This window comes from Macaca nemestrina, chromosome 9 (genome assembly GCF_043159975.1).
Source record: "Macaca nemestrina isolate mMacNem1 chromosome 9, mMacNem.hap1, whole genome shotgun sequence".
In the NCBI taxonomy this organism is placed as follows: Eukaryota; Metazoa; Chordata; class Mammalia; order Primates; family Cercopithecidae; genus Macaca; species Macaca nemestrina.
This window is the reverse complement of record NC_092133.1, coordinates 38,928,015-38,940,542: the sequence shown is the minus strand read 5'-3', so window position 1 is coordinate 38,940,542 and position 12,528 is coordinate 38,928,015. Positions and strand designations below refer to the sequence as shown.

The window sequence follows — 12,528 nt, the reverse complement described above, 5'->3', positions numbered from 1 at the left end:
GCATAATAAGATTACAGTGGGGAGGCCAGCCTTGCCCACTCGCTATGTAAATGTCACACCTGATTAAACCAATCTCTATGGGCCCTATGTAAATCAGACACTGCTTCCTCCAGCCTGCGTATACGATTTGCTGTTATCCACCTCCTTCCCCCTTTTCCAATGTCCCTGTCTCGCACAAGAAACTGCTCTTTTCTCTCCTTTCTTCTATTAAATTTTCTGCTACTTAACCCACTCGGATGTGTCCCTGTCCTAAATTGTCCTGGGGCGTGATGACAAACCCGAGGGTGTACATCCCAGACAACGTAGCTGCTTCATCACCATGTGGTTGCATATTAATTGAACAATCAACTTTCCCATTTCTGGAAAAAAGACCATTGGTATTTTGGTAGGGATTGCATGAATTTTTAGATCACTTTGAGGAGTATTGCCATCTTAACAATATTAAGTCTTCCAATCGTTGAACATGGGATAGTTTTCAATTTATTTAGGTATTAGATATTCTTTTCTCCTCTGTTGCAAGGGTCTGGTTTAGTTTAAAAGGCAAGTTTATCTTAAATTTTGTATTTAGTTATGACCATTGATTGTCTGATTTTAAAATGATACCATATTAAATGCCTTCTTTTTAAAAAAAATTTCAACTTTTAGATTCAGGAAGTGCACGTTCACATTTGTTACATGGGTATATTGTGTGATGCTGAAGTTTAGGGTACAAATAATGCTGTCAACCAGGTAGTGAGACTAATACCCAATACATAGTTTTTCAGCCCTTGCCTTTATATCTCTCTACCCTCTATAGTAATTCCGTGTGTATTGCTTCCATCTTTGTGTCCCACTTTTATATGAGAACATGTGGTATTTGGTTTTCTGTTGCTGCATTAATTCTCTCCAGATAATGGCTTCCAGCTGCATCTATGTTGCTGCAAAGATATGATTTTTTAATGGCTGCAAAGCATTTCATGGTGTATATATACCACATTTGCTTTATGTGACACATCATTGGTTGGTTCTATGTCTTTACTATTGTGAAAAGTGCAGGAATGGACATATGAGCACATGTGTCTTTTTGGTAAAACAATTTGTTTTCCATTGGGTACATACCCAGTAGTGAAATAGAATGATAGTTCTGCATTTCGTTCTTTGAGAAATCTCCAAACTACTTTCCATATGGCTGAACTAACTTACATTCCCACCAGTAGTATATAACTGTTCTCTTTTCTCTGAAGTCTCACCAACGTCTGTTATTTTTTTGACTTTTTAATCATATCCATTTTGACTGGTATGAGATGATATCTCACTGTGGTTTTGATTTGCAATTCTCTGATTATTAGTGATGTTGAGTATTTTGTCATGTGCTTGTTGGCCATGTGTATGTCTTCTTTGGAAGGACTTATGTCCTTTGCCCACTTTTTAATGGGGTTACTTGTTTTTTAACTTGTTGAATTGTTTAACTTCCTTATAGATTCTTGCTATTGAACCATTGTTGGATTCACAGTTTGCAAGTATTTTGTACCATTCTGTAGGTTGTCTGTTTATTCTGTTGGTAGTTTCTCTTGCTGTGCAGAAGCTCTTTAATTAGGTCCCACTTGTCAATATTCATTTTGGTTCCAATTTCTTTTGAGGAATTATTCATAAATTCTTTTCTAAAGCCTGTATCCAGAATGGAATTTTATAGATTTTTTTCTATAGGATTCTTATGGTTTGAGGTCTTAAATTTAGATCATTAATCCATCTCGAGTTAATTTTTGTATATGGTGCAAGCAAGTGTTCCAGTTTCATTCTGCATATGGCTAGTCAGTTATCCTAGTTCAATTTACTAAATAGAGAATTCTTTCCTCATTGACTATTTTTGTCAACTGTTGAAGATCAGCTGGCTATACGTGTTTGGCTTTATTTCTGGCTTCTCTACTTCTGTTCAATTTGTGTTTTGTACCAGTTACAAGCTCTCTTGGTTACTGTAAACTTACAGTATAGTTTGAAGTCACCTAATGTGAAGCTTCCCAGTGTTCTTTTTGCTTAGGATTGCTTTGGATTTGGGCTCTTCTTTGGTTCTATATGAATTTCAGAATAAAATGACATTGGTAGTTTGATAGGAATAGCACAGAATCTGTAGACTGCTTTGGGCAGTCTAGCCATAATGATATTGATTGTTTCAATCCATAAGCATGAACTGTTTTCCCGTTTGTTTCTGTCATCTATGATTTTGTTCAGCAGTATTTTGTAGCTCTCCTTGTAGAGACCTTTTTGCCCCATTTGTTAGTTGTATTCCTAGGTTTTTTCCTGTGGCTATTGTAAATGGGATTGAGTTCTTGATTTGGCTTTCAGCATGAATATTTTTGGTGTATAAAAATGCTACAGATTTTTGAATATGTATTTTGTGTACTGAAATCTCACTGAAATTGTATATCAGTTCCAGGAGTTTTTTGGAAGGTTCTTCAGGATTTTCTAGGTCTAAGATGGGTCTTCTAAGTCTGAGATGGTTCTTCTACTTCTACTAGTAGAAGATGGTCCTTGTAGTCCTGAGGACAGTAGAAGGATGGGTCTTATTTTTAATCCAACTTCCTACTCTTTGACTTTTATGTGGAGCATTTAGACTGTTTGCCTTCAATGTTAACATTGATTTATGAGTTTTTGATTCTATTGTGAAGTGGTTAGCCAGTTGCTTTGTAGTTTCTATCGTGTGATTGCTCTATAGAGTCTGTGGGCTACATACTTGTGTGTTTTGTGGTAGAAATGAAATGTTCTTTCATTTCCATATTTAGAACTCCCTTAATGATCTCTTTTTTTTTTTTTTTTTTTTTTTTTTTTTTTTTGAGATGGAGTCTTGCTCTGTCGCCCGGGCTGGAGTGCAGTGGCCGGATCTCAGCTCACTGCAAGCTCCGCCTCCCAGGTTTACGCCATTCTCCTGCCTCAGCCTCCCGTATAGCTGGGACTACAGGCACCCGCCACCTCGCCCAGCTAGTTTTTTGTATTTTTTAGTAGAGACGGGGTTTCACCGTGTTAGCCAGGATGGTCTCGATCTCCTGACCTCGTGATCCGCCCGTCTCGGCCTCCCAAAGTGCTGGGATTACAGACTTGAGCTACCGCGCCCGGCCTAATGATCTCTTATAAGCCTGATCTAATGGTAACAGATTTTCCTGACACTTACTTGTTTGGACAAGATTGTATTTCTTCTTTGCTTTTGAAGCTTACTTTGGCAAACTATAAAATTCTTTTTTGTAATTTTTAAAAAAATGAATGTTGAAAATAGGCTGAGCATCCTTTTAGCTTGACAAGGTTCTCTTCGTATGCAATCTGACCTTTTTCTCCAGCTGCTTTTAAAATTATTTTTTAGCCTTGACTTTGGACAGCCTGGTGAGTAAATGCCTTAGTGATGTTAATTTTGTATAGTGTCTCACATATATTCCCTGGATTTATTGTATTTGGGTGTCTACCTGTCTAGCAAGTTTGGGAAAACTTTCTCTACTTATTAGCTCAAATATATTTTCTAGATTATTTACTTTTTCTTCTCTCTTCAGGAATGCCAATAATTCCTAGGTTTACTCCTTTTCAATCATCACATATTTCTTGAAGACTTTGTTCATTTGTTAAAATTATTCTTTCTTTATTTTTATCTGACAGGGTTAGTTCAAAAGACTGGTGTTCAAGCTCTGAAATTGGTCCAGTCTATTGATAAACCCTTCAATTGCATTCTGAAATTCCTTAAGTGAGTCTTTCAATTCCAGAAGCTTTGATTGATTTCTTTTTAAGATGTTTATCTGTCGCTCCATTCCCTGGACTGCTTTAGGTGTTTACTTGCATTGATTTGCAACCTTGTCTTGGATCACTGAGCTTACTTGCAATCCATATTTTGAATTGTTTATCTGTCATTTCTGGGTTGCCAGTTTGGTTAGGGTTCATTGCTGGGGAGTTCATGTGATCCTTTTTTGGTTTTACAACATTCAGACATTTCATGGTGCCAGAATTCTTTATGCTGGTTTCTTCTTCTTTGGAGAGGCTACCTCTTCTGATTTTTGAAATTATTTTTGTGCAGATAGAATTGTTTTTCTCTCCGTATGTTTTTTTCTTTCCTTTTCCTCTCCCCCTTCCTATGTGGTGTGACTATAAAGTATGTTGTGTGGGACCTTTGACTTTGATTCTATAGCTGTGTTCACCTCTGTGGGCAGTTTTATATTGGCCTGTGCAGTTTGACATACATGTCAGTAGATGGCACTTATGAGTGAAAGCCAGCTGTGGCTAGCACAACTTGATATAACACAGCTTGATCCTTGTTTTCTGGGGGAGCTTCTCTGTTTCCTCAGACAATCTGTTTATCTGTGGAATTCAGAGTAGCCTGGGCTCCCTGCTCAGTCCCGGGGGCATCAAGATGGGTGTTGCTGGACTGGGTAGTGCTATCTACAGGTCCCCTAATGGCAGGCACTAGCACCAGCACTGAAAGACAACTGATTTTTGCATTGATCTTGTACTCTGAAATTATGCTGAAATCATTTATTAGCTCTACTTGTTTTCTGTCTGTATTGTATGAGATTTTTCTATATATAGAATCATGTTATCTTCAAATACACATGACTTGAATTTTTCCTTTCCTATTTGAATGTGTTTTATTTCATTTCTCGCCTAATTTCTCTGGCTAGAACTTCCAATACTATGTTTAATAGTAGTAAAAATGGACATTCTTGGTTTTTTTTTCTTTTCTTTCTGATTTTACGTTATCAGCTTTTAGTCTTTCACAATTTAGTATGCTTTAGCATTGGAGTTTTCATAAATATGCTTTATTTGGTAAGGGAGTTTTATTTCAATTAGAGTTTTCTAAGTGTTTTTGTTATGATGGGTATTAAAAGTTGTCATTTTCTTTTTCTGTGTCTAATGAGATGAACATGTTTTTCTCTTTTATTCTAATATGGTGTAGTACACTGACTTTCTTGTTAAACCACTTTTGCATTTCTGGGATAAATCTTACTTGTTTATTGTGTATTTATATATTTTTTAATTTTGTAAAAAAACTGTGGCAAAATACACATAACATAAAAGTTTCTGTATTAATCATTTTAAGTGTATAGTGTATTGGTATTAATTACATTCACATTGTTATGCAAACATCACTACCATACATCTCCAGAATCCTTTTCATCTTGCAAAACGGAAACTTTATACCCATTTACTAATAACTCTTGACCAGGCATTGTAGATCATGCCGGTAATTCCAGCCCTTTTGGAGGTTCAGGTGGGCAGACTGCATGAGCTCAGGAGTTCGAGACCAGTATGGGTAACATGACAAAACCCTGTCTCTACCAGCAAAGTAATCAACAAACAAAACCAAAGTAACATAATCTTCTCAACTATGCAAACTAATTCATATTAATATTTCCATGAAGTGTGTCCATAGCAACACAAGAACAGAAGGTGGGCCTTGTAAAGGTGGCCCACCACATTCTTTGAGGTCTTTGTCAGTCTTATCTGCCAGAGACTGTGTAGACTAGCTGCAGATAAAATTCCCATTCCCTTATCTCTTGCCCTGAAATTTATCTGAAGTTAAAGGGAATGGGTTGCCCAAAGAGAAGTGTCCAGAGACGTAGATGATGCAGGAAGAAATGTTGTAGAACCCCACCCCCACCTCAAATGATAACTCTACATTTCTCCCTTCCACCATCCCATGGCAACCAACATTCTACTTTGTGTCTCTATAAAATCAAGTATGCTGTGTACCTCATAAAAGTGGAATCATTACATATTTGCCCTTTTGTGACTGGTTTATTTCACTTAACCTAATGTTATGTTCTCAGGGTTTATTCATGTTTTCTCATGTGTCAGATTTTTCTTCCTTTCTAAGAGTGAATAATATTCCGTTATATGTATAAACCAAATTTGCTTACCCATTTATCTGTTGATGAGCATCTGGATTACTTTCACCTTTTGACTTTGTGAGTAATACTATTATGAATATGGGTAAACAAATATCTCTTTGATGTGTTGAGTTTAATTCTTTTGGATATATATCCAGAAGTGGCATTTCTGGGATATGTGGTAATTCTGTTTTTAATTCTTTAACTGCCTTAATATTGTCCTTAACAGCTGCACCATTTTACATTTCCATCAGTAGGACCTGAGGTTTCCAATTTCTCCACATTCTCACCAGCACTAGTTATTTTCTTTTGTTTTCTTAGCCTTTACTTATTTGATTTAATTATTGCTTATTTAGTAATAAATGTATAATACAGTATTACACATTATATATTATAAATTTATATTATATATCATATATAAATTTATATTATTATAAATGTATAATTTATAATTTAATGGGCACAATAATTGTACATATTTATGGGGTGTACTGTAGTATTTCAGTACATGTATACAATGTGTAATGATCAAGCAGGATGATTAACATATCTATAACCTCAAATATTTTTCATTTCCTTGTGCTGGAAACATTAAAAATCTGCTCTTCTAGGTATTTTAAAATATGCAATAAGATGTTGTTAACTATAGTCACTCTATACTGCTATAGAACACTATTACTTATTCCTTTTATATAGTTGAAATTTTGTATCTGTTAACCAACTTCTGGCTATCTCCCTTACTTCTCTACCTCTACTAACTATCCTGCTATTTCTTTCTTTTTTTAATTGCATTTTAAGTTATGGGATACATGTGCAGAACATGTAGGTTTGTTACATAGGTATACATGTGCCGTGGTGGTTTGCTGCACCCAACAATCCATCATCAACATTAGGTGTTTCCCCTAATGCTATCCCTCCCCTACTCCCCCAACCTCTCGACAGACCCTGGTGTGTGATTTTCCCCTCCCTGTGTCTGTGTGTTCTCATTGTTCAACTCCCACTTATAGGTGAGAATATGTGGTTTGGTTTTCTGTTCCTGGTTTAACCTTGGAAGGGTGTATATGGGAAGGAATTTATCCATTTATTCTAGATTTCACAGTTTATTTGCATAGAGGTGTTTTTAGTATTCTCTGATGGTAGTTTGTATTCCTGTGGGGTCAGTGGTAATAACCCCTTCATCATTTTTTATTGTGTCTATTTGATTCTTCTCTCTTTTCTTTTTTATTAGTCTGGCTAGTAACCTATCTATTTTGTTAATCTTAGCAAAAAACCAGCTCCTGGATTCATTAATTTTTTGAAGAGTTTTTCACATCTCTATCTTCTTCAATACTGCTCTGATTTTAGTTATTTCTTGTCTTCTGTGAGCTTTTGAATTTGTTTGCTGTTGCTTCTCTAGTTCTTTTAATTGTGATGTTAGGGTGTCGATTTCAGATCTTTCCTGCTTTCTCCTGTGGGCATTTAGTGCTCTAAATTTTCCTCTAAATACTGTTTTAGCTGTGTCCCAGGGATTCTGGTACATTGTGTGTTTGTTCTCATTGGTTTCAAAGAACATCTTTATTTCTGCCTTCATTTTGTTATTTACCCAGTAGTCATTCAGGAGCAGGTTGTTCAGTTTCCACATAGTTGTGCAGTTTTGAGTGAGTTTCTTAATCCTGAGTTCTAATTTGATTGCACTGTGGTCTGAGAGACTGTTTGTTATGATTTCTGTTCTTTTACATTTGCTGATGAGTGTTTTACTTTCAATTATGTGGCTGATTTTAGAATAAGTGCAGTGTGATGCTGAGAAGAATGTATATTCTGTTGATTTGGGGTGGAGAGTTGTGTAGATGTCTATTAGGTCCTCTTGGTCCAGAGCTGAGTTCAAGTCCTGAATATCCTTGTTAATATTCTGTCTCATTGATCTGTCTAATTTTGACAATGGGGTGTTAAATTCTCACATTATTATTGTGTGGGGGTCTCAGTTTCTTTGTAGGTCTCTAAGAACTTGTTTTATGAATATTGGCGCTCCTGCATTGGGTGCATATACATTTAGGATAGTTAGCTCTTCTTGTTGCATTGATCCCTTTACCATTATGTAATGCCCTTCTTTGTTTCTTTAATCTTTGTTTGTTTAAAGTCTGTTCTATGAGAGACTAGGATTGCAAGCCCTGCCTTTTTTTTTTTTTTTTTTTTTTTTGCTTTCTAATTGCTTGGTAAATCTTCTTCCATCCCTTTTATTTGAGCCTTGGTGTGTCTTTGCACGTGAGATGTGTCTCCTGAATGCAGAACACTGATGGGTCTTGACTCTTTGTCCAATTTGCCAGTCTGTGTCTTTTAACTGGGGTATTTAGTCCATTTACATTTAAGGTTAATGTTGTTATGTGTAAATTTAATCCTGTCATTATTACGCCAGCTGGTTATTTTGCCCATTAGTTGATGCAGTTTCTTTATAGTGTTGATGGCCTTTACAATTTGGTATGTTTTTGCAGTAGCTGGTTCTGGTTTTTCCTTTCCATATTTAGTGTTTCCTTCAGGAGCTCTTGTAAGGCAGGCCTGGTGGTGACAAAATCTCTCAGCATTTGCTTTTCTGTAAAGGATTTTATTTTATTTCTTCACTTTGAAGCTTAGTTTGGCTGGATATAAAATTCTGGGTTGAAAATTCTTTTCTTTAAGAAGGTTGAATATTGGCCCCCACTCTCTTCTGGCTTGTAGGGTTTCTGCAGAGAGATCCACTGTTAGTCTAGTGAGATTCCCTTGGTGGGTAACCCTACCCTTCTCTCTGGCTGTCCTTAGCATTTTTTCCTTCATTTCAACCTTGGTGAATCTGACAGTTATGTGTCTTGGGGTTACTCCTCTCAAGAAGTATCTTTGTGGTATTCTTTGTTTTTTCTGAATTTGAATGTTGGACTGTCTTGCTAGGTTGGGGAAGTTCTCCTGGATAATATCCTGAAGAGTGTATCCCAACTTGGTTCCCCTTTCCCCATCAATTTCAGGTACACCAATCAAATGTAGGTTTGGTTTTTTCACATAGTCTCATATTTCTTGGAGGCTTTGTGTATTTCTTTTCTTTTTTTTTTCTCCAATCTTGTGTTCAGGCTTTATTTCATTAAGTTGATCTTTAATCTCTGATATCCTTTCTTCCACTTGATAGATTCAGCTATTCATACTTATGTATGTTTCATGAAGTTCTTGTGCTTTGTTTTTCAGCTCCATCAGGTCATTTATGTTCTTCTGTAACCTGGTTATTCAAGCTAGCCATTTGTCTAACCTTTTTTCAAGGTTCTTAGCTCCCTTGCATTGGGTTAGAATATACTCCTTTCTCTCAGAGAAGTTTGTTATTACCTGCCTTCTGAACCCTACTTCTGTCAATTCATCAAACTCATTCTCTGTCCAGTTTTGTTCCCTGCTGGTGAAGAGTTGTGATTCTTTGGAGGAGAAGAGGTGTTCTGTTTTTTTTTTTGAATTTTCAGTCTTTTTTTACTGGTTTTTCCTCATCTTCATTGATTTATCTACCTTTGGTCTTTGATGTTGGTGACCTTCAGATGGGGTTTTTGTGTGGACATCCTTTTTGTTGGTGTTGATGCTATTGCTTTCTGTTTGTTAGTTCTCCTTCTAACAGTCAAGCCCCTCTGCTGCAGGTCTGCTGGGGTTTGCTGGAGGTCGACTCCAGACCGTGTTTGCCTGGCTATCACCAGCGGAAGCTGCAGAGCAACAAAGATTGCTGTCTCTTCCGTCTTCTGGAAGTTTGTCTCATTGGGGCACCCACCAGATGCCAGCAAGAGCTCTCCTTTCTGAGGTGTCTGTTAACCCCTGCTTGGAGGTGTCTCCCATCAGGAGCCACGGGGTCAGGGACCCACTTGAGGAGGCAGTGTTTCCTTTAGTAGAGCTCAAACGCTGTGCTGGTAGATCTGCTGCTCTCTTCAGAGTCAGCACGCCAGAATGTTTAAGTCTGCTGAAGCTGCGCCCACAGTTGCCCCTTCCTCCAGGTGCTCTGCCCCAATGAGATGGTAGTTTTACTTATAAGCCCCTGATTGGGGCTGCTGCCTTTTTTTCAGAGATGCCCTGCCCAGAGAGGGGGAATCTACAGGGGCAGTCTGGCTACAGCTGCTTTGCTGAGGTGCAGTGGGTTCTGGCCAGTCCAACTTCCCAGCCATTTTGTTTACACTGTGAGGGAAAAATTACCTACTCAAGCCTCAGTAATGGTGGATGCCCCTTCCCCACCAAACTCGTGCATCCCAGGTAAACTTCAGACCACTGTGCTGGCAGTGAGAATTTCAAGCCAGTGGATCTTAGCTTGCTGGGCTCCATGGGGATGGGATCTCCTGAGCAAGACCACTTGGCTCTTTGGCTTCAACCCCCTTTCCAGATGTGTGAAAAGTTCTGTCTCTCTGGTGTTCCAGGTGCCACTGGGGTATGAAAAAAATCTCCTGCAGCTAGCTCGGCGTCTCCAAATGGCTCCCCAGTTTTGTACTTGAAACCCAGTGCCCTTGTGGTGTAGTCATCTGAGGGAATCTCCTGGTCTACAGTTTGCAAAGACCACGGGAAAAGCCTAGTATCTGGGCCAGAGTGCACTATTCTTCATGGCACAATTCCTCCCTGTTTCTCTTGGCTGGCGGGGGGGGAGTTCCCTGATCCTTTGGGGTTCCTGGGTGAGCTGATGCTCCACCCTGCTTTGACTTGCCCTCTGTGGGCTGCACCATCTAAACAGTCCCAATGAGATGAGCTGGGTAATTCAGTTGGAAATGTAGGAATAACCTGCCTTCTTTGTTGATCTTGCTGGGAGCTGTACATTGAAACTCTTCTGATTCGCCCATCTTGCCAGCCACCCCCACTATTAAGTTTCTTCAAGGTAATTATTTTGAATTCCTTTTTTGAATATTTGTTGATTTTATTTTCATCAAGTTCTATTATTTGAAAGTTATTATGTCTTTTTGGTGGTGTCATATTTCTTGATTTTTCATGTTGTGTCCCTGCATTGTTGTCTATGCATGTGGTGGGACAATGGCTGTTCCAGTTTTGGAGTGGATTTCATAGAGAAAGACTTTCATCTGAAGTTGAGTGTTTGTGTGCAGGTGATGAAGAGTGGGTAAGTCAGTTTTTGAATAGATGCCGTGTGATAGTATCTATGTAGTTTCTCTAGCTGTGGTCAACATCAGCAATAATTTTGGGTGCTTCAGTGGCCTAGGTTATGGAAGTTTGCAGCAGTATCAGGAGTAGTGTAGGTTGTTAATGTCCTTGGTGTCGAAGTATTTGGGTATCCTCCTATTTTTATTTTCCTAAAATTGGAGTGACTTAGCCTAAGGGATTCCTTTTGATGTCAGCTCTGACATGGCATACACGCAGCTGCATTGGTGCTGGGTTACAAGTACAGGTCCGTGAAATTGTCATAGAGGCATCATTCTAGACTCAGGGTCTTTTAATCATGTACTGTGACACCTGGGTCTTGGGGTGCAGATTCACTCTCAGGCAGAGTTGAATGTAGATTGCCCACAGAGTCAAGATCTATGACTCTGTAGTACACCCTAGCAGCTGAAGCCCACAGACTGAGTTGTAGCTGTGAGTCTGTTTCTGAGGGTGAGGTGCAGGACAATGCCCTGACCTGCCTCTGATGTAGAAGGAGTGCTCTTTAGATTTGAGCACAGCAAGTAGAATATGGCTACTATCATTAATAAGATAGGACAGGCACACAACTGCTAAATAACCAAGCTCAAGTCAACAGATGGAAATGTTAATACTGGTTTTGTGAGTGCACTGTTCTTACTTAAGAATAATTTTTAACATGACAAGCTTAGAAAACTGTATGAAGCGGATGTTACCAAGAGAGAGGATTGTCTTCATCTAGTAAGTAGACATGTTGAGTGGATCTAGTCTATTTCAGTGGTGTTGATTACACAATATTCAATATGACCCATGTCACTTGGAGAATCTAAAAGCATCATTAATTTATTGCTGACCTAGGGACTGGTTAAAAAGTAATATGTTTTGTATATTGATGGTCTCTTTCAACTAAGTATTCCTTATTCGTTGCTTTCTTTCTCCTAACTTCCAATTTATGAGAACTCCAGCCTCTGAGCCTTGGCATATGCATTACCCTTAATCACTCCTTTATCCCCTGTGACAATTAATTGCTTTATTCTCCATCTTCATCATTGTCCTTTCTCTTCACTTTGTACATTTTTTATTTATTCCTGCACTACTGCATCCTAGAACAAGTTGTCTGTTGCCTCCCATCTAGATTATAATAGTGTAGGCCCATCTTGTCATTGCAAACCCATTCTCTTTCTCTATGATTTATCCTAGGTTTTGCTGTCATATTGCTTTTTTCATATTTGTTTTTACAAAATTTCAACTTTGTAATGAATCTGGAGGCAATATTGAGTACATGTACCTTTCTGACAAAATAAGATAATTGCAGACTCTTGATTCAGGCTCACAGTAGCTAATGATATGGCCCTAATTTACTTTTTTTATTAATTTAGATTGCGGTTGTCTACAGATAATAATGGCTTTAACACATAATGTCTTTACTTATCTCAAATACAGGGAATCTCACAATGGGGCAATCTAGGGATAATACAGCAGCCCCAAAGCAGTAGAGAGTCAAGGGCTTTCCTTTTTCCCACTAAATTTAGTATACAGAACTTCATTTTCATGATTAAATCCCAGGATGGAGTCCACTCTACCTCCTACTTCACATTTGTGTTTTGGG

The 12,528-nt window shown here is 38.1% G+C and overlaps 1 protein-coding gene across 4 annotated transcripts in view; it reads left to right on the top strand.

Moving 5' to 3' along the window:
• The window catches only part of CYP2C9 (cytochrome P450 family 2 subfamily C member 9), a 51,163-nt gene that overhangs the window by 14,339 nt on the left and 24,296 nt on the right, over window positions 1–12,528 (top strand). For 2 of the 4 annotated variants that reach the window (XM_011738245.2, XM_011738254.2), the window contains exon 6: window positions 10,834–10,905. The exons of the other annotated variants lie outside the window; for them this stretch is intronic. In XM_011738245.2, coding sequence (XP_011736547.2) covers window positions 10,834–10,905 — 72 coding nt within the window. The remainder of the gene's footprint in view (window positions 1–10,833; window positions 10,906–12,528) is intronic. 4 annotated transcript variants of the gene reach the window in all.